Raw genomic sequence first — 25,558 nt, 5'->3', positions numbered from 1 at the left:
TTTACCTAACACCCTGTAGAAGTAGAAAAAGACACTCAAAGGTTTAATTGATTGATTCTTTTTTATTTATTCCTACAGCCCTTTGTGTAGTTTCTCAATGTGCAATTTTGCTTAAGTGTACAAAAATACTACAGCATGTTATGTAGTTGAAATAAGTGACACTGCAACAAAAACGTGCTGAAAAAAATCTTATCTCCTCTTAAATCACCAAGTTAAGCGACCACACACCATCACCTATGACACGCATTAAAAATAAATTCAAAATAATTACTTCAGAATAATGAGAGCCCACAATGTATTGGCGGCTCCAATATAGTTTAGAACAAATTTTACCTTAGACCGTAAATTTAAATTTTACTATCTCGGCTAAACACCATAGTGGATAGTGGACAGACTAGTAATGTTATAGACTCCGCTTTAGAGGTGATCTATTTCTTGCATCGCAGCGCTCTCTGCTTTTTTGCATCGCTGCGGCACACTTATACCTTAGGGCGCAGGATTTTTTTTCTTACTTTTTGTAATGTACTATATCTTTCCTGCTACTCCTGTGTTTATTAATCTTACTTTTTGCTTCTTATGTGTATCAATGTGTTTTGCAAATAAACCATTTATCTATCTATCTATCTATCTATTTTCATGGGAAAAGCCACTGAATGAGATGTAGAATGGCTAAATAATGGATAAATAAATAAATAAATAAAAAATGTGTAAATGAGCTTAACTCATACTATAGCACATTTAGGCTGAGTTGCATCATCTTACTTTAACTTTGACAAACGTCAATAATCTGTCAAACTCATACTAAAAGCACCGGTTATTGTTTTTATTACGGTTAAAATAAGTTGGTGCAACTCAGTCTTAGTGATATTAAACAGGGTGGAAACGATACGTTATTTCACTCGATTATTTGAGAACTATACAAGATATCGAGAAACTGGATACTGATCCTCTCAGCCTTAGTGATATTAATCAGGATGGAAACGATAAGTGATCTCACTCGACTTATGTATTAACTATATAAGATATCGAAAAACTGGTTACTGATCCTGAAATTGCTTCACGAGCTCTATCAAACAGTATCAATTATAGGTTAGGTACAGAATAAACTTGATATATCCGAAAATTCAATGTTTGCAGATTCTATACATACAGAGTCAGATAAAATTAATAGTTTGATATATTCATGAATTGTTTTTATAGAAAATGTGTTAATATTGTAGACTTGACTTTTGTAGAAGTTCAAAAGTCATTAGTTCATCAGTTATTTTCAAATCTAGCACAACTTCTCGAGGTATTTGCTAAGTATTTGAAACACATCTTTGCAACTTCTGCAAGATAAGTTGTCTGTGATACCAAAGTACCATACTTAAGCGGTATAAAAGCCAAGTCCGCCATTTTACTTTATGTTACTAGTTCTTGTTTCGGACGGCTCATCTCAAAAGTTTTATGCTTTTCGGTCTAGTCGGTAATTTAAGAGAATGGATAGTAAAACGTCAAGGAACCACCGGTATTATTTACTGGTGTTTTCGTATGTAAATATTAATTAAATTATTTTAATTTAGCCTAATGAACTGTTTAGTTTTAATTAAATTTCTGTTCAAATGAGGTAGCTTTACGTAAATATTTTCATGACAAAATCTACCTATTTATTTTATACGTGAGTAGTTATTTTATCGATACGAACGCAAACATTCTTCAATGTGTCTTCGTTCGTTCGTTCGTTTCAGCTGAAAGACGTCCGCTGCTGGACAAAGGCCTCCCCCAAGGATTTTCACGAAGACCGATCCTGCGCCGCTCGCATCCAGGCACCTCCCGCGACCTTCACCAGATCGTCGGTCCACATAGTGGGAGGCCTGCCCACCAGCCGGCTCGTGGTCGCCACTCAAGAACTTTCCTGCCCCAGCGGCCATCAGCTCTACGAGCTATGTGCCCCGCCCACTGCCACTTTATTTTAGCGATTCTGCGGGCTATGTCAGTCACTCTGGTTCTCCTACGGATTTCTTCATTTCTGAAAAAAAAATACGAGAAAAAGTATCAATTTCAAATGTCTCTTAACCGAAGAATTTTTGAATACATAATTTTCTCATATTTTGTAGTGTCGCAAATGGGCCGGCTCTCCTTTTTCTCACCTAAAACATAGTACCAAACTGTAACTTCTACCTATCTTAACTTCGAAAGTGCCTACTTAGAAAATAGCTATAAATATTCCTTAACGCCCTATATTAAAGCAAATTGAATGGAGTGCCTTATCTCTCTCATATGACCCCGTGTACCCTCAGTAACTAGCCCTTGTTTATATCACAATAGAGTTCAATACAGAACAATAACTTGAAGATTAACAAAGCCTTTCACGGTCGGTTAGGAGTAAATAATGTTCCGTAGCTTGTCAAAGGAGCATCGCCTATAATAATAAATTTTACTAACGTTATAATACAATTTATGGGTTTTTGAGTATCTAAACACATGGTGTTATCTGACGTATTATGGGATTGATATTGTTTGTTATCATATCGTTGTATGGAAATATTTTGCCAAATAAATTATAGCCTTCTGATAAACAACGTATGCATAGATTAGATCGGCTACTGGGATTTAGCTATCAAGTATCTTCAATGAGCCTTATGCACATATAACTTAGCATTTACATGTCTTTAGCGACGAAAATGTATACTAAATATTCGCTATAAGAGTAATTTGAACGCGATGCCTACTGTTTTATAAGTCCTGAGTTCGATTCCTTGACAGAAAGATTTTTATGAATTGGTGTAGGTAATTATTCCCAATTTAGTCAGGGTATTGTAAGCTTGATTTAATAAGCTTTAGAGGACACTTTAAGCTGTCAATCAGAAGTCATGTCATATGCTTCTGACCTCAGGTGTTACAACCCACACGACAGTGACAGCAATAATTGTCAATTATACCTACTAAACTATGTACTGAAGGGAATTCGAATCTTGACTGCGAACTCCTCCTGTTCTTCTGATTAATTTCGTTGCGGGTCCAATGACAGATTAACATTCTCCCGGGACAAATTTCATCTTCACTGGGTTTATAATGGCGGTCAAGCTGTAGATCCTGGCTACACAGGAGTTTCAGCGGTGGGAACGAGAGGTGGGAATAGTCCCGTTTAAAAAATATACTATACATTCGTAGGTATCCATTCACTTGCTCACCTATAAACAATCTAGATGGATGAACTTTAAACGAACTCCTCATTTCAAGCCATATCTAAGAGATATGAAATAGTAAATCCCGCTAAAGCACTGGCGGTGTTAGAGCGAGGTTATCAGACGATTTTGTCGGAATAAACTATGCTATCTTGGCCCTTTGGATGTATTTCAAGTTCACATTCATGCACGTGGATGTGTGAAACGAACGGAGATCATAGATGGATGCGGTATAACAATGGGTATCAGTAAATGTTTGCATACAAGCAGTAGGTTTTTCACATAACTAAAACAATATTTTCATCCTATTCTAATAGACCTGAAGGGTCTAATAGGCTAAGGGTGGCTTGTCAAGCTGAATCGAACTAGTCTGATTTATTATACTTACTGGATTAGAGGGAAATTTTCAAATAACGTTTTATGAACGATAAATCAGATATATTAGAATTGTCTTGGGTTCGTGTGCAGTTTTCTCTTTGAACTTGGTCCCTCGCCTTACGTCTTGACCTACACTAGTTCGTCACTGGACGAATAATCTGATGAAGGCCGCGGAAAATCTTTATACACTCGCGAGCAAAACTATGGAATCACTTACATGAAGTTGTTTCCACGCGAACTTGTGTACTAACGAATTTGTTAGTAACAAAAAAAAGGCACCATTTTAAAGATTAAACTTTTATCTTTAAATTGATACCAAATTCATTTAAATCACACTAGTATTTAAAAAGATATCCCGGCTGATGTGAAGAAGTAACGAAAAAGACATGTATGAACTGTTTGATACGTCGCGAGTTGCGGCCTATTTACCCCCTATAAAAGCATGCGTTTTTAGATTTTTGCTTTCACACGTTGATTCATACACATCTCCGATTCTTTTGACACTTTACCTGGGATTCTACACCTTCAGAAGCAGCACAAATCGTTGCACTATTGCAAGAAAGGCTCAGCCAGCGGGCTGTCGCACGTCAGCGCCACATAAGCCAGTCCTGGGTTTCGAAAGTTTCAAGACGCTTTCGGGAGACTAGTGGCTTTATCCCGAGACCAAGTTCTGAACAGCGCCGGTGCACATCGCAGAGGGAAGACCGTTTTTTCATGTCAACCTCTCTATGAAATCGTCATTTGACTGGAATCGATGTCCATCAAGAGCTCAGAAATGTTCGTAAGATAGCTGTTAGCGAGTGGACAGTTCGTCTAAGATATAAGCAATAGAATTTGACTCCAAAAAGGCCTGCCACAGGCTCGAAACTGACGGCAGGTCACCGATAAGCACCCTTTCAATTTGCTCGTACACATCTCGATGGGAAGGCGAGTAATGGAGGCGAGTTCTGTTCTCCGATGAATGCAAACTGTGTTTGCAGGGCAGCAGTCGAAGAGGTCGGGTTTATAGGCGGCCTGAGGAGCGATTTGTGCAGTGCTGGTTCGCTGAAACAGTGGCTTATGGGGGTGGCTTGCTCGACTTAACATCGAGATGTGTACGAGCAAATTGAAAGCGTGCTTATTGGTGACCTGCAGTCAGTTTCGAGCCTGTGTCAGGCCTTTTTGGAGTTAAATTCTATTGCTTATGTCTTAGACAAACTGTCTACTTGCTAACAGCTATCCTACGAACATTTCTGAGCTCTTACTGGACGTCGATTCCAGTCAAATGACGATTTCATAGAGAGGTTGACATGAAAAAACGGTCTTCCCTCTGCGATGTGCTCCGGCGCTGTTCAGAACTTGGTCTCGGGATAAAGCCACTAGTCTCCCGAAAGCGTCTTAAAACTTTCGAAACCCAGGACTGGCTTATGTGGCGCTGACGTGCGACAGCCCGCTGGCTGAGCCCTTCTTGCAATAGTGCAACGATTCGTGCTGCTTCTGAAGGTGTAGAATCCCAGGTAAAGTGTCAAAAGAAGCGGAGATGTGTATGAATCAACGTGTGAAAGCAAAATTCCGAAAACGCGTGCTTTTATAGTGGGTAATAGGCCGCAACTCGCGACGTATCAAACAGTTCATACATGTCTTTTTCGTTACTTCTTCACATCAGCCGGGATATCTTTTTAAATACTGGTGTGATTTAAATGATTTTGGTATCAATTTAAAGCTAAAAATTTAATCTTTAAAATGGTGCCACTTTTTTGTTCCTAACAAATTCGTTAGTACACAAGATCGCGTGGAAACAACTTCATATAAGTGATTCCATACTTTTGCTCGCGAGTGTAGTATAGATAGACAGACATACAGCGCAGGTTCAGTCGTAGTAGAAATCCTTGGAGGAGAATCCTTGGCCTTGGCAGCAGTGGACGTGCTGGGTAAAGCACTAAGTTGAAATGAATGATAATATTTTGTAAAATGTCCAAAATAAATAAATCATCATCATATTTCAGCCATAGGACGTCCACTGCTGAACATAGGCCTCCCCCAACGATTTCCACAATGTCCGGTTGGTGGCGGCCTGCATCCAGCGCCTTCCCGCTACCTTTATGAGGTCGTTGGTCCACCTTAATTTTAAGCATTAATAAATAAATGTTACCAGCCAATTCCACCGCATCCACGGCTTACCAACTCCCGAGCAGGTGAACTGCGCTAGGTCCAGCCCACGCTGGGAAAGGGCAAAGATGAGCGGCGCACCACACACCTAGGCGCGGACATATATCCGCTAATAAATGAGCCCTAACTAATAACATGGAACCATACATTATGCTCTCAAAATTGATCGCGTCTTGTTTTTGAGGATTAGATTTTGCAAAACGAATAAAAGTAGCCGTAAACTCATAAAAGTCGTTTCTTTTAGTTTTTAAAAACCGCTTTTACACGTCCCAGTATTACGAGTATGTACTTTAATCCTACCACTGTTAACGGAAAATAAATGGATCAGTGCTGAGAAGAAGCAGTACAAAAAACTTACTCAATTACCTCACTCAGTATAAGAACGAACTACTTTCAGGAAAGTTTGTCGGCGAGTCAGTAGATGTGTGTAGGGTTTTTTTTTAGAAATAAGTCTGTTCTAGAATACTTTAGTCTATTAATTAAACATACCTATTCCTATTAAGCTTCTTACATCATACTAACATTATTTGATCATCATTGTCATCAGGTTTTTCAGTCCCCACTGTAGAATCTTGACCCTCTCATATCTACCAGGGGATGTATTTCGAGTAGAATTCGTACTTTCAATCGCTATTGACATTTTTGTTGGTAACCTGTACCTGTAAAACCAAAAATTTATATCAGGCTATAAGGGATTTTCAATAAAGTAACATCATAGGACCGTTCGTTGTGGAAATGCTTGTGGGAGACCTTTATCCAGCAGTGGACGTCATTTGGCTGAAACGACGACGAACATCATTAACCCTCGCTGTACGAGGTGGGGTGTGACACACCCCAGTCCTTTAAAAATAGCCACAATTTTAAAAATTTGCAAGTGCTGAATTTGAAATTCTCAGTAGCTGGAATTATGACACTGCTGCTTCGATCAGCGTTGCAAAATCAGTCCAGCGGTGACTACCAACTGAGTTACATGCCTTTAAAGTGCGTGTGGGTGTCACACACCCCACCTGGTACGGGACGTTGTTAAAAAGTTAAAAAAAAAATGTAACAGTTTTGGTGTAATTTATATATTTTTAGCTTTTTCAATTGAATAAAATTCAATACAAGTAATATTTTTCGTGATTTTTACGGNCAAATATTATAGCTAAGGCCTCTTTTTCAATCTGTGAATAATTTTTTTGAGCGTCATTTAAGGTGCTAGATGCAAAATAAATAGGGTCACCATCAATATAATGGCTTAGAACTGCCCCAACTCCATAACTACTTGCATCAGTTGTAACATAAATATCTTTACTGCTATCAAAATGAACTAATAAGTTATCACTTGTAATTAATTGTTTACTAGTCTTGAAAGCATTATCACATTGTTCTGACCATTGAAAACTTTGACTTTTATCATTTTTTAACAAACTACACTCAGCGGCACGGAATTTGGCCCAAGCCTAAACACCCAGATATGAGGCCAAATGGGTGTTGTGTACCTAAGTTTCGTGTGACATGTTAACAGAACATTTGTTTTTGTTAATTTAAGTGGCTAGATTTATAAAAAAATGCGTCTGTTTAACTTTTTTGACTCTACAAACGCATTTCGTTGTTTGGAGCGTAAAGAGTACGGGTAAGTTTAAATTCGATATTAAACGTTGTAAGGGTTTTGCGTTTTGTTTTTTGTTTTTAACTTAATCTTAGGGTTATTCTCGTTTCCATAATTTGAAAATAATGCCCATTACTCCAGCTCAAGTTGCTCAAATAGTGTTGCTTAGAAGTCAAGGGCGTATGCAGCGGGAGATGGCTGAAACTTTCAATTTATGGCGTACAAACTAAAGATACACGTTAAAAAGGCAAGACCAGACCGCCTTTTACACAAGAAGACCAAGAAGTCGGGAATAAAGGTGTAAATCAGCGCGCGATGACCCGATTATCGTGCTTGCGATATCAAGAAATCGGGTTCTCACTACGTTTGAGATACGCCAGCGTTTACAAACAGCAAGTCCAGTGAATATCAGTGAGCACACAATAAGAAGAAGGATGGAGGATCATAACCTGCATATTTGAAGACCAGCTCGAGGACCAGAACTTCTCCGATATCTTCGCGAAGTGCGACTTACGTTTACTAGAGAACATGCAAATTGGACGCAAGGCTAATGGAGTAAAGTTCTATGGATCGATGATTGCAGAGTCACCTTAAGAGTTCCAGACGGCCGTGGAAGTGTATAGAGAAGGTGCGGGGAAGAGTTACTACGCAAACAGACAGTTTTCATAAAGAGTTTACTTCATTATTCTAACGTCCAATTTGCATGTTCTCTAGAAAATGTAAGTCGCACTCGTCGCGAAGGTATCGGAGAATTTCTGGTCCTCGAGCTGGTCTTCGAGTATGCAGGTTATGATCCTCCATCTTTCTTCCTATTGTGTGCTCACTGACAATCACTGGGCTTGTTGTTTGTAAACTCTGGCGTATCTCAAACGTGGTGAGAACCCGATTTCTTGATATTGCAAGCACGATAATCGGGTCATCGCGCGCTGATTTACACCTTAATTCCCCACTTCTTGGTCTTCTTGTGTAAATGGCGGTCTGGTCATGCCTTTTTAACGTTTATCTTAAGTTTGTACGCCATAAATTGAAAGTTTCAGCCATCTCCAGCTGCATACGCCCTTGACTTCTAAGCAACACTATTTGAGCAACTTGAGCTGGAGTAATGGGCATTATTCTCAAATTATGGAAACGAGAATAACCCTAAGATTAATTTAAAAACAAAAAATAAAGCGCCAAACCCTTACAACATTTAATATCGAATTTAAACTTACCCGTACTCTTTACGCTCCAACAACGAAATGCGTTTCTAGAGTCAAAAAGGTTAAACAGACGAGTTTTTTTTTTATAAATCTAGCCTCTTAAATTAACAAAAACAAATGTTCTGTTAACATGTCACACGAAACTTAGGTATAAAACACCTATTTGGCCTCATATCTGGTTGTTTAGGCTTGGGCCAAATTCCGTGCCGCTGAGTGTAAATTATCCTGCTTTCGCCTCCGAGATTTATTTTACCGTGTAGTACCCCTGTACGACAACCCAATCCGCACACAATATTCAGCGTAGTAGTATTAAAAAACAAAAGAGCGGGCAACCCCACCCCTACCACGCTGTGGGCTCGGTGTCCGAGCGGTCTCATTCCTTTGTGCGCACGCGCAACGACCGCACGCAGTATAAGAAAAATGCTTAAGTGACGTCACCAGGACGTTTTTACCGACAAAAAACGTAATTATTTTAAGTTGTGCAGTGTAGTGACGAGAATTAGACCCAACACAAGGTTGGTTGTAACAACTATTTTGTGTAAGTGCTCGTACATTTTTATTATAAGCGTTGTGACACGACGCGTAACTTTGACCCATTTTTAGCTCCAAGTTAACGCGCGATGTTAACCAGTAGCCATTTTTTGCTCCGAGGTAATACGAGATGTTACCCAGTAGCCATTCTTTTGCTCCGAGGTAATGCGAGATGTTACCCAGTAGCCATTTTTTTCTCCGAGGTAATGCGAGATGTTACCCAGTAGCCATTTTCTGCTCTAGCGAGTTAATACGAGATATTAACCAGCAACCACTTTATATTCGGTCATTTTTGTTATGTTATACCTGTATCTGTTGTCTTGGTATTGAAGATTATGAAGCCAATTTCTTATGTAATAGATAATTTTATATTTATTCTAAATATTTTGTATAGACTCTATTTTATAACAGTCCGAATTGATAAACATCATTGTAATTCTTCATATTATATATTTTCATTGAAATACATTTCCATGTACAGTTATACTTATTATATCAATATACACTGGTATGAATTGATGTGCCATTTGCTACTTGATTGTGAAGTTACTATTCTACATGGAATATTCGACCTATTTACTACTGTTTCTTTGTATTGCTTAATTCAATTTCATTACAATTTTATACCTTATTTAATTCAAATCTCAAATTATGTAACTGTCAATTTATATGTGAGCCTACTATTATTTATCTATGTTAATCCCTATTATATTTTTATTATAATATTTACAATTATGAATCACATTTTGACATCCCGTTATTGGTGCTTATTTACACAACCCAACTCACAGGCCTTAGGCTAAAAAATCTATTGTTAGGTCTATATAATGCAGGGTCTCTCTGTACAGGGCATGACGAATTTACTGCTGCGATGGTGGAACTTGCTCCTGACATTATGGCCATAAATGAAACCTGGCTGCGTTTGGGAGAGGAGGACAGGGCGCCAAAATTGTCAGGTTATCGTTTGAGACATGTTCCGCGAGATATTCAGGTTCGGGGGGGTCGTGGAGGGGGGGTCGGTTTTTATATACGGAAGGGTTTAAATATCAAACAACTAGAATTTCCTACATCTATTCCACCTGTTGAGCAGATGTGGCTGAAAGTTCACTCACGCGGTCAAAATATAATCGTGGGAACTGCATACAGACCACCCTGGCAAGACATAAACATGTTCCTGGACGCTATCACAGACTCAGTCACCTCTTTCTCGCACTCTGACGGCTTAATATTGATGGGAGATTTTAATATCAATCTCCTTGATAACAGTAGTCGCGGCTATGGGGCCTTCATGCAATTCATCGAGAGCTTAAATCTAACTCAAATGGTTAAGGACCCAACCCACTTCACAGACCATAGTGCCACTTTGATAGATGTGTTGTGCACTGATGTTAGGGTTCCCAAGCTGACAGTAAGGCATTCGCCGGATCGAGGGGGGCATGCCATGATACTAGCAGAGGTCAAAATTAAAGTGGATAAACCTAGTCCAAGTTGGGTAACATATAGACCACTTAAGAACATTCTCATGGAGCGGCTGAACTCAGATCTATGTGCCATACAGTGGGTCAACTTTAATGAAATCAACGGAGTTAACCAACTAGTAAAAGCATTTACATCATGTATTACAGGGCTGATGGATTTACATGCCCCAATTAGAGGTGGGCGCCGATATAAAATTGGCCGGCGGCGGCGCGCCGACTTTTTGACCTCGGCGGCGGCGGCGTCGGCGGCGTGACCTTGTTTGACCTTTGTTTATTAGGGATTTTTTTAAATCTGCTTTTTTAGTATCTGTCGTCAAGACTAATCAGGTGATTTGCAGTTGGTTGGGGTTTGGGCCACTAGAGTGGTTTACCCTAGTAAATTAGCTCTCTTGATCATAGATACTTTGATATTTGGATAGCGGGTTTGGCTGAGATCAGGTTCTCATGTATTTCCTAAAGGCGAGCGTGCCAATGTGCCGATAAAAGTACCTATCCTTAATATGTATTTTTGAGCTCTTTGGAGGCACATAGTTAATGTTGGATTAGCTGACTGTCGGAAATATTATATTCAGTTCTGTTTTATTTATATTTATGGTCTTTCCATGTCATCCTACGGTCCAGGATTTTAATGCAGGTTGATTGCAGCAATTTAGATAGATAGATAGATAGATAAATGGTTTATTTGCAAAACACATTGACACACAAGAAGCAAAACGTAAGATTAATAAACACAGGAGTAGCAGGAAAGATATACGAGGGCTGCACTAAAAGTATCGGGAATGGAATATTTCCACTGTTCCAGTCATATTAAAATCTATTTAATTGCAAAGTCCAGGGTTTTAAAAATCGTATACCATTTATTTATTTAAAAAAAGATTCTCGGTCGTATCACAAGGTCTTGTCAAACTTGTTTAGTCGTTGAGAAAATGGAATTGACTCGAGAAAATTCAAGAGCGATGATTTATTATGACTTTTGAAGTGGTTTAACACAAAAACAGTNTAGATGCTTATACAAATGAACGTATAAAATGAGTTTATTTTTAAAAGTATAGGTACAGGGTGGAAACGATAAGTGATTTCACTTGATTTTTAATTATACAAGATATCGAGAAACTGTTTACTGTTCCTGTAAGTGCTTCATGAGCTCTTTAAAACAATAACAATAAATAGGTCAAAGAATAAAATGGATCTATGCGAAAATTCAATGTTTCCGAATTTCATACTAAATGTATGCCGCCAGCCATACCTACCATAATTATTAGAAGTGTTAATTTTTTAAATTTGAATTTTTAATTGAGTAATATATAATAATCAAACAACAAACTCGTAAATTGCATTCTTATTTAAATTGTTTACGGAAAACATGATTTTAGGTTTAACTTGCTACAATATCGTCAAGAGATACTTATTAATAAATACTAAATAAACAGATAAACTGTATTAAATGTATGNTTCCTTTTTGGTAAAGGAACACATTGGCATATTTATTTTTTCAAAATTCGGCGCTTGATTTTTGAGCGACGCTAAGTCTATGAAGCTCTAATATCAGCCCACCGTGCGCTGGTAGGGCCCTAAAGATACGGAGACATGTAAAGTGCCCCTTGGGCTACCTTTTTTTATTTATTGTAGTTTGACGTTCATAGGTGCCACTAGTGGTCTAACTCTAAATTGGTTTATTCCACTATTCCCCGCTATCAATCCCCGTCAACGGGGATTAAGTAGTGGACTTTTTGTTCACTAATCCCCGTTAACGCCAATTGGAGCTTATAATGGGGATTAATGAACTAAAAAGTTCATTAATCCCCATTAGGTACGTTAAAAATAAAATCCAAATATAACGGGGATTAATGAACTTTTTAGTTAATTTATCCCCATTATAAGCTCCAATTGGCGATAACGGAGATTATCAACGGGGAATAGTGGTATAAGCCTTCTAAATTGAATTAAAATATTTTTGATTTTGAATGATCCCTCCGTCCCCGCAGTTCTTCTTCGTGGTAGCCTTGGTGCTGGCCCTCGCCGCCGCCGCACCACAGCTCGATGTTCTCGGCAAAGTTCCTATTCTTGGAGAGGTGGCCAAACCTGTCGAAGAAGTAGCTAAAGGTAAGGACTTGAAACTTCTTTAAACCACTTTCTTTTCACGGTTCACCATCGCGTGGTAAGCGTCATGACGCTGCAATAAATGGTTACTACCCGTTCGCGCTAAGTTTGCCGGTCCGTGGAATTGGTGAAGTGCGCGTCCCGTCCCCAACCGCGATTAAACGCAATTAGTTTGTGATTAAACGCAATTACTGTGTCTTATTTTACGCAAATACACAATTTTTATCAATAATCTATCGGCTTTACCTAGTTAGACTGTATAAAGACGCTCCGCGCAATTTTGATAAATAGGAGTGAAAATAATAATCTAAATCAAAGTTACTATACACCATTTTAATTGTAAGGACATGGACCTCCAATCAGTGAATTCGATTCGTAAACAATAAGGTTGTAGTGAGTGTTATTAGCAAATATATTTTGCAAAAAGTGAGTTATCGACTTGAAGTGACAATATGTGTTGGTGTATGTGAAACAATTTTGATTGTGTATACCCGACACAAATACCACTTGCGTCCACAGTAGTGTCAAGTACAACTGTTTAGTTCGTCCGTGACTCACAAGAGACTTTGACGCAACGGCTAACACGGCCGGTCAAACCCAGCGCACCACGGTTCGAGTCTCACTTGAAACTTTATTTTTGCCTTTTTTTTTGTTTATTTTTTGTTGTTGTCTCCTTTCTTCTTTACTNATTAAAAATTATACATAGGAAGCTGATTCCTAAATTACAAGAACAACGGAAATTGTGTCTTTTTGTTTTTTTATGATAAAAATGTTATAATACATATTTTCAGCTCAGAGCATTTCTTAAACCTAATTAGCATACGTAAATAATCAATATTAAATATTAAATTCCACCTACAAAAATGTTGAATGAAAATTTTATCACTTTGTATATTGGGGTGTGTCATACCCCACCTGGTACGGGACGTAACTTTTAGTCACCTCGTACACGGAGGGTTAAAATAAACTCAATGAACTTGAAACCACTATGACTGAAACAAAAATGAACATTATATTGTGCCTGAGTAATTGTAAAACAATTGAAAGTATAATTTCCTCAGAAACAATTACGTGCTTACCCCAAATGACTCACTCGACGTAGATTGCGTTGCTTAATATTCAGTTTAAGGGTAATAAATCTACTTACTGGTGATTAAAATTTAAAGTGTACTAAAAGTATGTACAACTTCAAACACTTTTTATCGGAAAATCGCATCTATTACAAATACACAAGGTGCTACAGTGCTTAGCTTGAAGTCATGTCCGTTCACAATATACAGTCAACCAATTCTGTACTGCGTAAAGTTTTTAAGGTGCAATTTTTCGCGAACTAATTACTCTATTAATTTTCATTGCTGTTTTAGACGTAAAGCTCTCATAATAACTTATAATTATGCATAATTAAAACAAATGAAGATATTATTAGGCCATTTTAATAACAAAGCAAAGATGCGTTAGAAAACTATTAAGTCTATAATAACGCTTTCATTATACTTTAAAATGTGTGGTCTAAGTTTGTAAAGGGCGCTACACACTTACGGCATAAACGGCACATGTAAGGTTAGTAAGTCACTGCAGTACTTCTCAAATACGCTAGGTGGCGCTTTACCTAGTAGACAATACAAAGACGCGTCCGCGCAATTTTGATAAATAATAGTGAAAATAGTGATCAAAATCAAACATACTATACATCATTTTAATTATAAGGTTATGGAACTCTAATCAGTGAATTCGGTTCGTAAACAACAATGCTGCAGTGAGTGTTATTTGCAAATACATTTGCGAAAAGTGAGACATTGGCTTGAAGTGACAATCTGTGCTGGTGGATGTGAAACAATCCGAATGTGGTATACCCGACACAAATAACACTTGCGTCCACAGTAGTGTCGAGGACGACTGTACATTTCATTTAGTACTCACAAGCGACTTTGGCACATCGGCTTACACGGCCGGTCCAACCCAATACGACCCGGTTCGAATCCCACAATATTTTTTCTTTTTTCTTTTTTATTTTTCTTTTTATCTTCACCTTTCTACATCAAGACAATGTCGCTTCAAAATAGAAAAATCTGTGGTGGTTGTTTCGAGCCAATTGAAGATAGTAGAAGGTGGCTAGCGTGCCACCTCTGCAAGGAATTTTTCGACCTGAAGTGTGCCGGCGTTACTGAAAGGCGCTTCCACGGCACATTGGTTGGTGAGCGTAGGGATGCGTGGAGGTGCGTCACATGCGTCAGTAAGCAGCCCAAGAGGGACAACACTGAGACGCCGGTCCGTGCTGCGGCAGACGGTGTTACGATGCGGAGGGGGGCCGCCACCATGAGCCCCTCTAGTCTCGACGCCTCTATGCTAGAGCGGGACGGTCAGGAGAATCCGAATGCTACTGCTCTGAACATCACTATGGAGGTGACGGATGTTCAGGCGCTCTTCTTGGAGATCAGGCAACTTCGCGAGGAGATGCGCGACGAGTTCAGATCCGTGCGGGCCCAGATCGACACACTGATCGGCAGAGTCTCGTTGTGCGAGCGCAGGGTCGACGCTCACAACGAACGCCTGGGCGACATCGAGCGGAGACTCGAGGCCGTGGAGTCCCGTCAGGCGACGATCAGCTCGGCGCCCGGGTCGGAGACACTCACGCAGATGGAGCGGACGATATCGGAGCTCAAGTTGGAACTCAACGAGCGGGACCAGGAGGCGCTCGTCGCCGACTTGGAGATCGGCCACCTCCCGGAGGAGAAGGGGGAGAACGTCCTCCACAGCGTCGCCGTGCTCGCCGGGCGCCTGGGCGTGGCGCTGGACGAGCGGGACGTGGTGTTCGCGGAGCGCGTGGGCGCGCCGCCGGCCGAGGCGGGCGGGCGCGCGCGCCGCGTGGTGGTGCGGCTGGCGCGGCGCCACCTGCGCGACGAGCTGCTGCGCGCCGCGCGCGTGCGACGCGGTCTGGCTGGCGAGGGCGGCGCGCGTGTGTTCATCAACGAGCGCCTGACGCGCTCCAACCGTCAGCTATTCCACCGGGTGCGCGAGGAGTGCCGCAGGCTGCAGTGGAGGTACTCCTGGACCAGGCGTGGGCGCATATTCGCTCGCAAGAGCGACGGTGCGCAAGTGTTTCAACTCCGGTCGCTGGGAGATCTTGAGCGGGTGTTTGGTTCACCGTCAATATGACTAATTGGGACCTGCAATTATAAAAAAATATTTGACATATGTGCGAGAATGATAATTTCAACTGATTTAATTTTCAAAAATATACCTGTATTTGTTTCTCTTCTATTTGATGTTATAGTTATTAATGTGATTTATGTTTTGTATCAATTCCAAATGCACTGGTTTGCCATAGAAACAGTCGTGGTGATGGATGGAATTAATTGTAATCCATTGTATTATTTATTTATTTTAAACTATAGTTCTTTAAATACATTAATGCATGTACACAGGAGTGTAATTTTGTGTCAATTAATAATTCAATTTGTTCATAAACTTATTATTATACATTTAATTATTGACTCAAATAATGGTCGTATTTTTTTGCATGACATAATTCAATCTTATTACATTTCTTGTGTTTATCTAGTTCGTATCTTGAATTATATAATTAATGACATATCTCTTAACCTAATTTTCTACATTAATTCCTGTTCCTTTTATTTGTTTATATTTACAGTTATCACAATTATTAATGACATTTTGATATCCCGATATTGGTGTTTGTATACATATCCCAAATTACAGGCCTTAAGCTAAAGAATCTGTTGATAGGGTTATAATGCAGGGTCTCTCTGCACAGGGCATGATGAATTTACTGCTGCAATGATGGAACTGGCTCCAGATATTATGGCCATCAATGAGACCTGGTTGCGATTGGGTGAGGGGGATAGGGCGCCAAAATTGTCTGGCTATCGTCTGAGACATATTCCGAGGCCGGATCAAGTTCGGGGGGGTCGGGGAGGGGGGGTTGGTTTTTATATACGTAGGGGTTTAAATGTCAGCCGACTGGAATGTCCTGCGTCTATACCATCTGTCGAACAAATGTGGCTGAAAGTTCGCTCACACCAGCAGAATATAGTCGTGGGAACTGCATATAGACCACCCTGGCTAGACGTAAATATATTCCTAGACGCTATCACTGAATCGGTCACCTCCTTCTCGCACTCTGACGGCTTGATATTGGTGGGAGACTTCAACATCAATCTCCTTGATGTCAGCGGCCGTGGGTATAGAGCCTTCGCACAATTCATTGAGAGTCTGAATTTAAGTCAAATTGTCAAAGAACCCACCCACTTCACAGACCATAGTGCCACTTTAATAGATGTTGTGTGCACGGATGTTCGGGTTCCAAAACTGACAGTTAGGCACTCACCAGACCGAGGTGGGCATGCCATGATACTGGCAGAAGTCAAGATTAAAGTGAACATACCAAGTCCTAGATGGGTGACATATAGACCGTTTAAGAACATTCTGGACCATAGTGCCACTTTAATAGATGTGTTGTGCACTGATGTTAGGGTTCCCAAGCTGACTGTGAGGCACTCGCCAGATCGAGGAGGGCATGCCATGATACTAGCAGAGGTCAAAATTAAAGTGGATAAACCTAGTCCTAGATGGGTGACATATAGACCGCTCAAGAACATTCTCATTGACCAGCTGAACGCAGATCTATGTGCCATACGGTGGGGAAATTTTAATGAAATCAACGAAGTTAACGAACTCGTAAGAGCTTTTACAACATGTATTATAGGGTTAATGGATTTACATGCCCCAATAGTGACAAAAAAGTTTAAAAACCCTCCCCATCCGTGGGTAACGGACACTGTCAGAGCTATGATGCGTATTAGGGACAACTACCACAACAAATACAAAAAACTCAAAACATCTGCTCTAAAGGACTGTTACAGACAAATGAGAGGGATGGTACTGGAGGCTTTGGAACAGGAGAAAAAATGTTATTTTGAAAAGCATATAAATAGCAATATAGGAAATTCTAAGAGATTGTGGAGGAATCTTAAGAATACTGTACTCCCTAACAATGGGAAGACAAGTGAGCTTCCACCCGAGTTTAATGACCCTAATGCTATAAACCAGCATTTTCTGAACATACCAGGCTCAAACAAAGTGTCAATTTCAGCCTTATCTTTTTATGAGCATAACAGGTACGATGCTTCAGCTACTTTTGCACTTCATGCGGTAACTAGCAAAGAGGTACTGGAGGTTATTAGAGGATTGAAATCTAATGCGCAGGGATGTGATGGCCTGGCACTGGATGTCTTACTGCTCACTCTGCCACAGTCGCTACTATTATCAATTGCTCACTGCAGCAGGGAGTGTTTCCTGATGACTGGAAGGTAGCGGCGGTGACACCTTTGCCCAAGACCAACCGGCCGGCTTCACTCCAAGACCTTCGTCCTGTCAGTATCCTTCCATGCCTCTCCAAGGTATTGGAAAAAATTGTATGCAAGCAGTTAACCACTTACTTGGAGAGGCATAATATACTTCCAGAGTTGCAGTCGGGTTTTCGTGGGGGGCATAGCACTGCGGCTGCTCTGGCGGATGTTGTGGACAACCTTCTTGCAGCTCAGGACCGTGGTATGGTGTCCGCGTTGCTTCTTCTTGACTTCTCACGAGCATTCGACTCAATTAACACGTCGCTGCTGCTGTCGAAACTCAGATTCTATGGTCTTGAACAAAGCGCTATCAAATGGTTCCACAGTTATCTGCATGGACGGAGTCAGTATGTGGAGCTGAGGCTGAGCAACGGTAAAAAACTTTGTTCACAATCTCTACCTGTGAACCGTGGAGTCCCACAAGGCTCGATCTTGGGGCCGATCCTCTACATTTTGTACAGTGCTGATATCATAGGACATATTGCACACTGTCGTTATCACTTGTATGCAGATGATTTACAGCTGTACCTTTCATTTGTGCCTTGTGATCGGGGCGGAGCTGTGGCCTTGATAAACAGGGACTTACTTATCCACCTGGTGCTCTGACAACTGCCTTACCTTAAATCCAAAAAAGTCTAAGCTCATGCTAATAGGGGNAAAATTTTGATGTTTAATTCATTAAAATGCATTTTTATCATGTCTAAGATAGTCAAAATTCGAGAAAATTACTGCAAGAAAACAGGTCACATCTCATAATCTAAAAGTCATTTGGCAACATAAACTACTTTATACTTAAGAAGAAACATAGTACTTTTATTGTGTGAAAAAGAAAAAACATCTATCTTCAATCTTCAAATGAAAAATTAATTTGAAAATACTATAAAATCGGGTGCATCAAATGGCATAAATCAGTCGTGCTTTGGCACTCGTAGACGCCGGGTCTATGTCAGTTGACTGCCCACTGACGTATATGCGTCACGCGTGATTTTTTCGTAAATTGTAGTAGGATTGAGTACTTTTGATCCGCAAGTATTTTTAAATTATTTGTTTAGGTAAATCGGACTTGTAAGAAGAACGGTCACGCCCCATACAAAAAAAACCCAGACCCGACAGAAACGAGACATACCTCAGTTTTTTTGTCATGTCTTAATTAGTTAAATTATATATTTTTTATATTCGAAATCTATGTATAACACCAAAATATTACCCTTTGTTTTTTGTTCAGGAGTTATACAAAAACTAATACAAAATGCCTATTTATCACTAAAATTGGTAAATGTATGTACCTAAATGTCTATTACAGCTGCTATGGAATGTATCTAGGTGACCGGGAGATACAGCCGGATTATACAGGGTGGTTATACATATGGAACGATAAGTGATCTCACTCGATTATTTCTAAACTACACAAGATATCGAAAAACTAGTTACTGATTCTGAAAGTGCTTCACGAGCTCTTTCAAATGGTACCAATAATAGGTTACAGATTATGGAAGCTGGTAACATTGAATTTTTGGATTTTGTAACTTCTCGCGGAGACGCTCGCGCAGATGGAGCGAACGATATCGGAGCTCAAGTTGGAACTCAACGAGCGGGACCAGGAGGCGCTCGTCGCCGACTTGGAGATCGGCCACCTCCCGGAGGAAAAGGGGGAGAACGTCCTCCACAGCGTCGCCGTGCTCGCCGGGCGCCTGGGCGTGGCGCTGGACGAGCGGGACGTGGTGTTCGCGGAGCGCGTGGGCGCGCCGCCGGCCGAGGCGCCCGCGTGGTGGTGCGGCTGGCACGTCGCCACCTGCGCGACGAGCTGCTGCGCGCCGCGCGCGTGCGCCGCGGGCTGGCCGGCGAGGGCGGCGCGCGTGTCTTCATCAACGAGCGCCTGACGCGCTCAAACCGTCAGCTATTCCACCGGGTGCGCGAGGAGTGCCGCAGGCTGCAGTGGAGGTACTCCTGGACGAGGCGAGGGCGCATATTTGCGCGCAAGAGTGATGGTGCGCAGGTATTTCAAATCCGCTCGCTGGGGGATCTTGGGAGGGTGTTTGAGTCATCTACAACATGACTAACCGAGACCTGCAATTACAATAAAAAAGGTCAAAACAGTGCCAGCATGATAAGGTTAAATAATTTATTAATGTTAAATTTTATACCTGTTTTTGAATCTGATATCCTGGTATTTAAAATTATGAATCCAATCTCCCGTGTAATTGATATAATATTTATTGTTGAAATTACGTATAGACTCCAAATGTATTTGTTAAAAGTCCGAATTATTGATAAACATAATTGCAATAAATTATATTATATATTTCCATTGAAATACATTTATTACACTGATGGTTATAACTATGTACAAAAGTATGAAATAATATACCGTTTGCTACCTAAAATCACTATGTTACATGGAATATTTGAACTATTTGACAATTGTATTCTATTGTATTACTTATTTCAAACTCATTTCATTTCTGTAACTTATTTAATTCATAATAATATCTCTAATTATATAATCGTTAATTTATGTTCTAATCTAATTATCTATATTATTTATTACAATATTTACATGATACTATTTTCAATTATGAACACTTTGACATCCCGCTATTGTTGTTTATTTACATGTCCCGATTTGCAGGCCTTAGGCTAAAAAATCTATTGTTAGGTCTATATAATGCAGGGTCTCTCTGTACAGGGCATGACGAATTTACCGCTGCGATGGTGGAACTNATGGTTACAGGGTTATCCATTGTTTTTGGGACACCCTGTATAGTTAGTATAGGGCCCTAACGTAGGCTTTGGCGTGTATGGAGAGCAGCCGAAGCTTAGGCTATCTCAAATCCTGGGTAAATTTGCCTCTATCTTTTAGGCAGAAGTCTACGCCATTATTGAATGTGCGGAAGCTAACCTGCGAAAAAATTATGCCATCCACATAATTTACATTAACTCAGACAGTCAGGCCACGCTGATGGCCTTAAACTTCAACTTAATCACCTCAAAGTTGGTAGAAAACTGCATGAGTCGACTGAATATCCTAGGAAAACGTAACAGAGTAACGCTGAGATGGGTTCCAGGTCACGCGGGAATCGTGGACAGTGAAAATGCCAACGAACTGGCCAGAACGGGAGCGGAGGGAACACAATATGGTCCAGAACCCTTTTGTGTCATTCCCAAAAGTCTCGCTCGAATGACCCTGGAGAACATCTATTTAAACAAATCCTTTAAGACATGGTCAGACACGCCAGGATTCACTCATTCTAAAGCTCTTATAAAAGCCTATGACCGAAAATGCTCTAAGCAGATCATGAGTAGGATCAAAATGCGCATCTTAGTTCGAGCCTTCACTGGACACTGCAGCTTAAACAAGCACTTGTCCACTATGGGACTGTCCGAATCAAGACCGTGCAGGATGTGCCAAGAGGCAGATGAAACGCCACTACACATTCTCAAGGACTGCGGACCTTTGATGCGCAAGCGGAGCTTACACCTGGGCAAACACATCCTAAGCCCACATGATGTAAAAAATATCGCCCCCCAAAAGATACTGCAATTCCTAATGGATGCAGGACTACAGGCAAACTGTAAGGAAAATAGCGGCGATCACAATAGATCGGTACCGGTCGCAGTGATACTATGACTTTATTGCCGCTCATTTAATAGCCGCTTAACTCAATAAAAAATAGTTTTTCTGCGTTTGAAACACAAATTAGTACAGTATTGGAGAGGAATCAATTGCAAATAGTTTGTACAGTATCAGTATCGGCGCGCCGACAGCTGGTCGTCGGCGGCGGCGGCGTGAAAAAATTCGCGGCGGCGGCGGCGCGCCGGCGTGGCGCCCACCTCTAGCCCCAATAGTGACAAAAAAGTTTAAAGCCCCTCCACATCCATGGGTAACGGACACTGTCAGAGCCATGATGCGTATTAGGGACAACTACCACAACAAATATAAAAAATTCAAAACATCTACACTAAAAGACTGTTATAGACAAATGAGGCAGGTGGTACTGGAAGCGATGGAACAGGAGAAAAAATGTTATTTTAAAAAACATATAAATAATAATATAGGCAATTCAAAGAGATTGTGGATGAATCTCAAGAATACTGTACTCTCAAACAATGGGAAGTCTAATGAGCTGCCACCTGAGTTTAATGACCCTAATGCTATAAATCAGCATTTTCTGAGCATACCAGGTTTGAATGGGGTGTCAATTTCGGATTTGTCTTTTTATGAGCATAACAGGTATGATGATTCTGTTACTTTTACTCTCAAAACGGTGACTAGCGAGGAGATAATGGAGGTTATTAGAGGACTGAAATCTAATGCGCAGGGATGTGATGGCTTGGCACTGGATGTCTTGCTGCTCACCCTACCGCACTCGCTCGAGACCTTAACCACTATTATTAATTGCTCAATACAGCAAGGAGTGTTTCCTGATGATTGGAAAGTGGCAGCAGTGACACCTTTGCCTAAAACCAATCAACCGACATCAGCCCAGGATCTTCGTCCTGTTAGTGTCCTTCCATGTCTCTCCAAGGTATTGGAGAAGGTTGTATGCAAGCAATTAACTTCTTATTTGGAGAGGCATGGTATACTTCCAGATTTCCAGTCGGGTTTTCGAAGGGGGCATAGCACTGCAACTGCTCTGGCGGATGTTGTGGATAACCTTCTCGCGGCTCAGGACAGTGGGATGGTATCAGCGTTAGTGCTTCTTGACTTTTCAAGAGCATTCGACTCAATTAACACGTCGCTGCTGCTGTCGAAACTCAGATATTATGGTCTTGATCATAGAGCTATCAATTGGTTCCACAGTTATCTACATGGACGGAGTCAATATGTGGAGCTGAGGTTGAGCAATGGGAAAAAGCTTCGTTCGAACTCTCTGCCGGTGAATCGCGGGGTCCCACAGGGCTCAATTTTGGGGCCGATTCTTTACATTCTGTACAGTGCTGATATTGTGGGACATATTGCACACTGTCGTTATCATATGTACGCGGATGACTTACAGCTGTACCTATCATTTGCGCCTAGTGACCAGGGCGGAGCTGCGGCCATGATAAACAAGGACTTACTAAGCGTATCCACCTGGTGCTCCGAAAACTGCCTCACCTTAAACCCAAAAAAGTCTAAGCTTATGCTAATAGGGACACCTAAAAGTATAGCTAAGATCAACAGTCTAAGTATTACATTAAATGGGGAGTCAATAGAGAGGGTTGAGGATGCAAGGAACTTAGGTTTGGTGCTTGACAGTCATCTCAAATTTGAAAAAACACATAACTGAGTGTGCAAGGAATTGTTTCTACAGATTAAAGCTCCTGTACAGAATAAGACCCTATTTATGTGAAAGACTTAGGATAAATCTTTGTGAGGCACTTATCTTGTCCAAGCTGAACTATTGCGATACTGTCTATGGGCCGTGTTTGTTGGCAAGTTCTGCTAAATTATTGCAACGAGTACAAAATGCATGTGCCCGCTTCTGCTTCCATATCCCACCACGATCTCATGTTACACCTTTCCTCATTACTGCCAATCTGATGAAGATGGAGGCCCGTAGAAGGCTGCACCTAGCGACAATGTTGTTTGGAGTTATCAGCACAGGGCGGCCAAAATATCTCTTGGACAAGCTAGCCCAGGCCCCTAGTAGAAATGAGCATGAAAGAAGAGTGATTACTCACGTCTTCCTTACACCGAGGCATCGCACATCGGCATTTCGAGGCTCGTTTAGATTTGCAGCGTCTCGATGTTGGAACGACCTGCCCCCGCCGTTGCGTGCTCTGAAAGTAAAGCACTCGTTCAAAATACAGTTAAAAAAAGACTTACTGTCTAGGCAAAATCAATCCTATTGATAGACATTACCATCTGAGTACGCACGCCGTGCATGCGGATATTGGCGTGCCGTTCCGTCATTGATAACGTTGCTCTTCGTGGTTCCCTTCCCTTTTTTCTTTAAGCTTTTTTGAGTCGTGCTCTGGGGATGCTCGGATGCCATGGTTTCGCGATTGTATTTTTTCCCTTGATGAGTACCCTGCAAATAGGTTTTAAAAATTATATCGTGCGTAAGGGATTGTTAACTTAGCAACCAAGAAGCCACTTACCATCACGTTCACGACTCCGTGTGAAATCTCGATGATTTAATCCATTTATTTATTTAAACTAATCATAGAATCCTGATATTTATTTTAATTATTGCAAATTGTGACTGTAATGACATTTGGATGCTGCGTGGCTGATTTGACGTGGCGGCAGAAGTGTCATTTTCCCTTTTTTCTCCTTTATAGCCACGGCCCGTCGACTCGTCACTTTGGCCGCGCACATCTGACCATAGATTCTTTTGTATTGACATTTAATTTATTTTAAAGTAATAAAGTAAAGTAAAGTAATAAAGTCATATTATTATTTAATTTCATTTTTATCGTGTCTCAATGTGTCATATTTTATTGTAAATTGTATTTTATTTTTCTTTATTTTTTATTTTTGTGTTGATGATGATTGTTATTTTTATTAGTTTTATTATGTAATAATTTTTTTTTTAATCCAATTTTTTATATATTTTTTTTTATTTCTTTTATTTTCACTAATTTTAATTTATAATTATTTAATGCAATTTTTTTTTTGTTGTTTATTTTGTATAATTGAATGCCCCTACGTACAAAAAGGCGCCCACTGAAAATCAGTGTCTTGGTCAACGGGCCAAGACGTTACTGAGTGGGTGGCCTTTTTGACAACTTTATTATTATTTTTTCCTTTTTTCTTTCTCCTTTTTGATGTTTGTGTTCTAAAATGAATGTATCTATTTTCTACTATTGTTGTTGTCAAATAAAGATTTTCTTTCTTTCTTTCTTTCTTTCTTTCTTTCTTTTGCGGGTCATTTTTTAACCAGTAGCGTTAATACAAGATATTAACCAGCAGCCACTTTATGTTCGGTTATTTTTTAACCAGTAGCCGTTTTTTGCTCTAGCGAGTAAAAACGAGATATTAACTACCGAGATAGCCAGGTATTGTAATATTATTCACTTTTACGAGTTAAGTATCTTCTTTTCGGCCATTTTTAAAAGCCGTAAAAACAGAACATAATGAGNTCTTCTTTCTTTCTTTCTCAAATTTACTAAAGGGAAATGGAGGATCTGGCCTTCACTCCAAGTTGGTTAGATGGGTTGAGGAGGCCTGATGTTCATTAATATCTCTCCTTTAGTGCCTTTTACGACATTCGCCAACAAACTGATAGTCTTCTAGAGACAGGCTTTGCAATGAAGCAAATAAAAAGATAAGTAAATCCTTGGACATTGTACACTGCGTCTCTAGTCCTAAACTAAGCAAAGCTTGTACTATCGGTACTAGACAACGGATATAAACAAACATACTTAATACTTATACTTTTTTTTTAATACATACAAATTATACAGGGTAACATCCAGACCCGTCACAGAAATTAAAATTCATCATTTCAATTTCTGCCCGGCCGGGAATCGAACCCGGGACCTCTCAGCATAGTAATCCGTTCTGAACCACTACACCAAAGGGCCGACAGTCTTTCATAAAATCCGTAGGTATGTTATATTCTTCTAATAAAAGACACGAGTAGGCACATACGTAACAAAAAAAAATACA

General features: G+C 40.3%; 2 protein-coding genes across 2 annotated transcripts; both read left to right on the top strand.

The window, feature by feature from the left end:
• The first annotated feature begins 6,576 nt into the window (after nt 1–6,576).
• LOC114361500 (uncharacterized) lies at nt 6,577–15,748 on the top strand. The gene is made up of 4 exons (XM_028316553.1): nt 6,577–6,588; nt 8,052–8,054; nt 12,478–13,279; nt 14,633–15,748. Exon 4 carries the CDS (start codon nt 14,639–14,641, stop codon nt 15,746–15,748), a length of 1,110 nt encoding a protein of 369 aa, XP_028172354.1. The 5' UTR covers nt 6,577–6,588; nt 8,052–8,054; nt 12,478–13,279; nt 14,633–14,638.
• An 861-nt stretch (nt 15,749–16,609) lies between these two features.
• Nucleotides 16,610–18,567, top strand: LOC114361498 (uncharacterized). Its single transcript, XM_028316551.1, has 2 exons — nt 16,610–17,618; nt 17,867–18,567. Exons 1-2 carry the CDS (start codon nt 16,610–16,612, stop codon nt 18,565–18,567), a joined length of 1,710 nt encoding a protein of 569 aa, XP_028172352.1.
• Nucleotides 18,568–25,558: the final 6,991 nt, after the last annotated feature.

The sequence above is a fragment of the Ostrinia furnacalis genome, unplaced genomic scaffold, assembly GCF_004193835.3.
Source record: "Ostrinia furnacalis isolate ACB-3 unplaced genomic scaffold, ASM419383v2 OfSCF5763, whole genome shotgun sequence".
NCBI classification, from domain to species: Eukaryota; Metazoa; Arthropoda; class Insecta; order Lepidoptera; family Crambidae; genus Ostrinia; species Ostrinia furnacalis.
The sequence above is the reverse complement of the archived record's forward strand: the minus strand, read 5'-3'. Positions and strand labels throughout refer to the sequence as shown.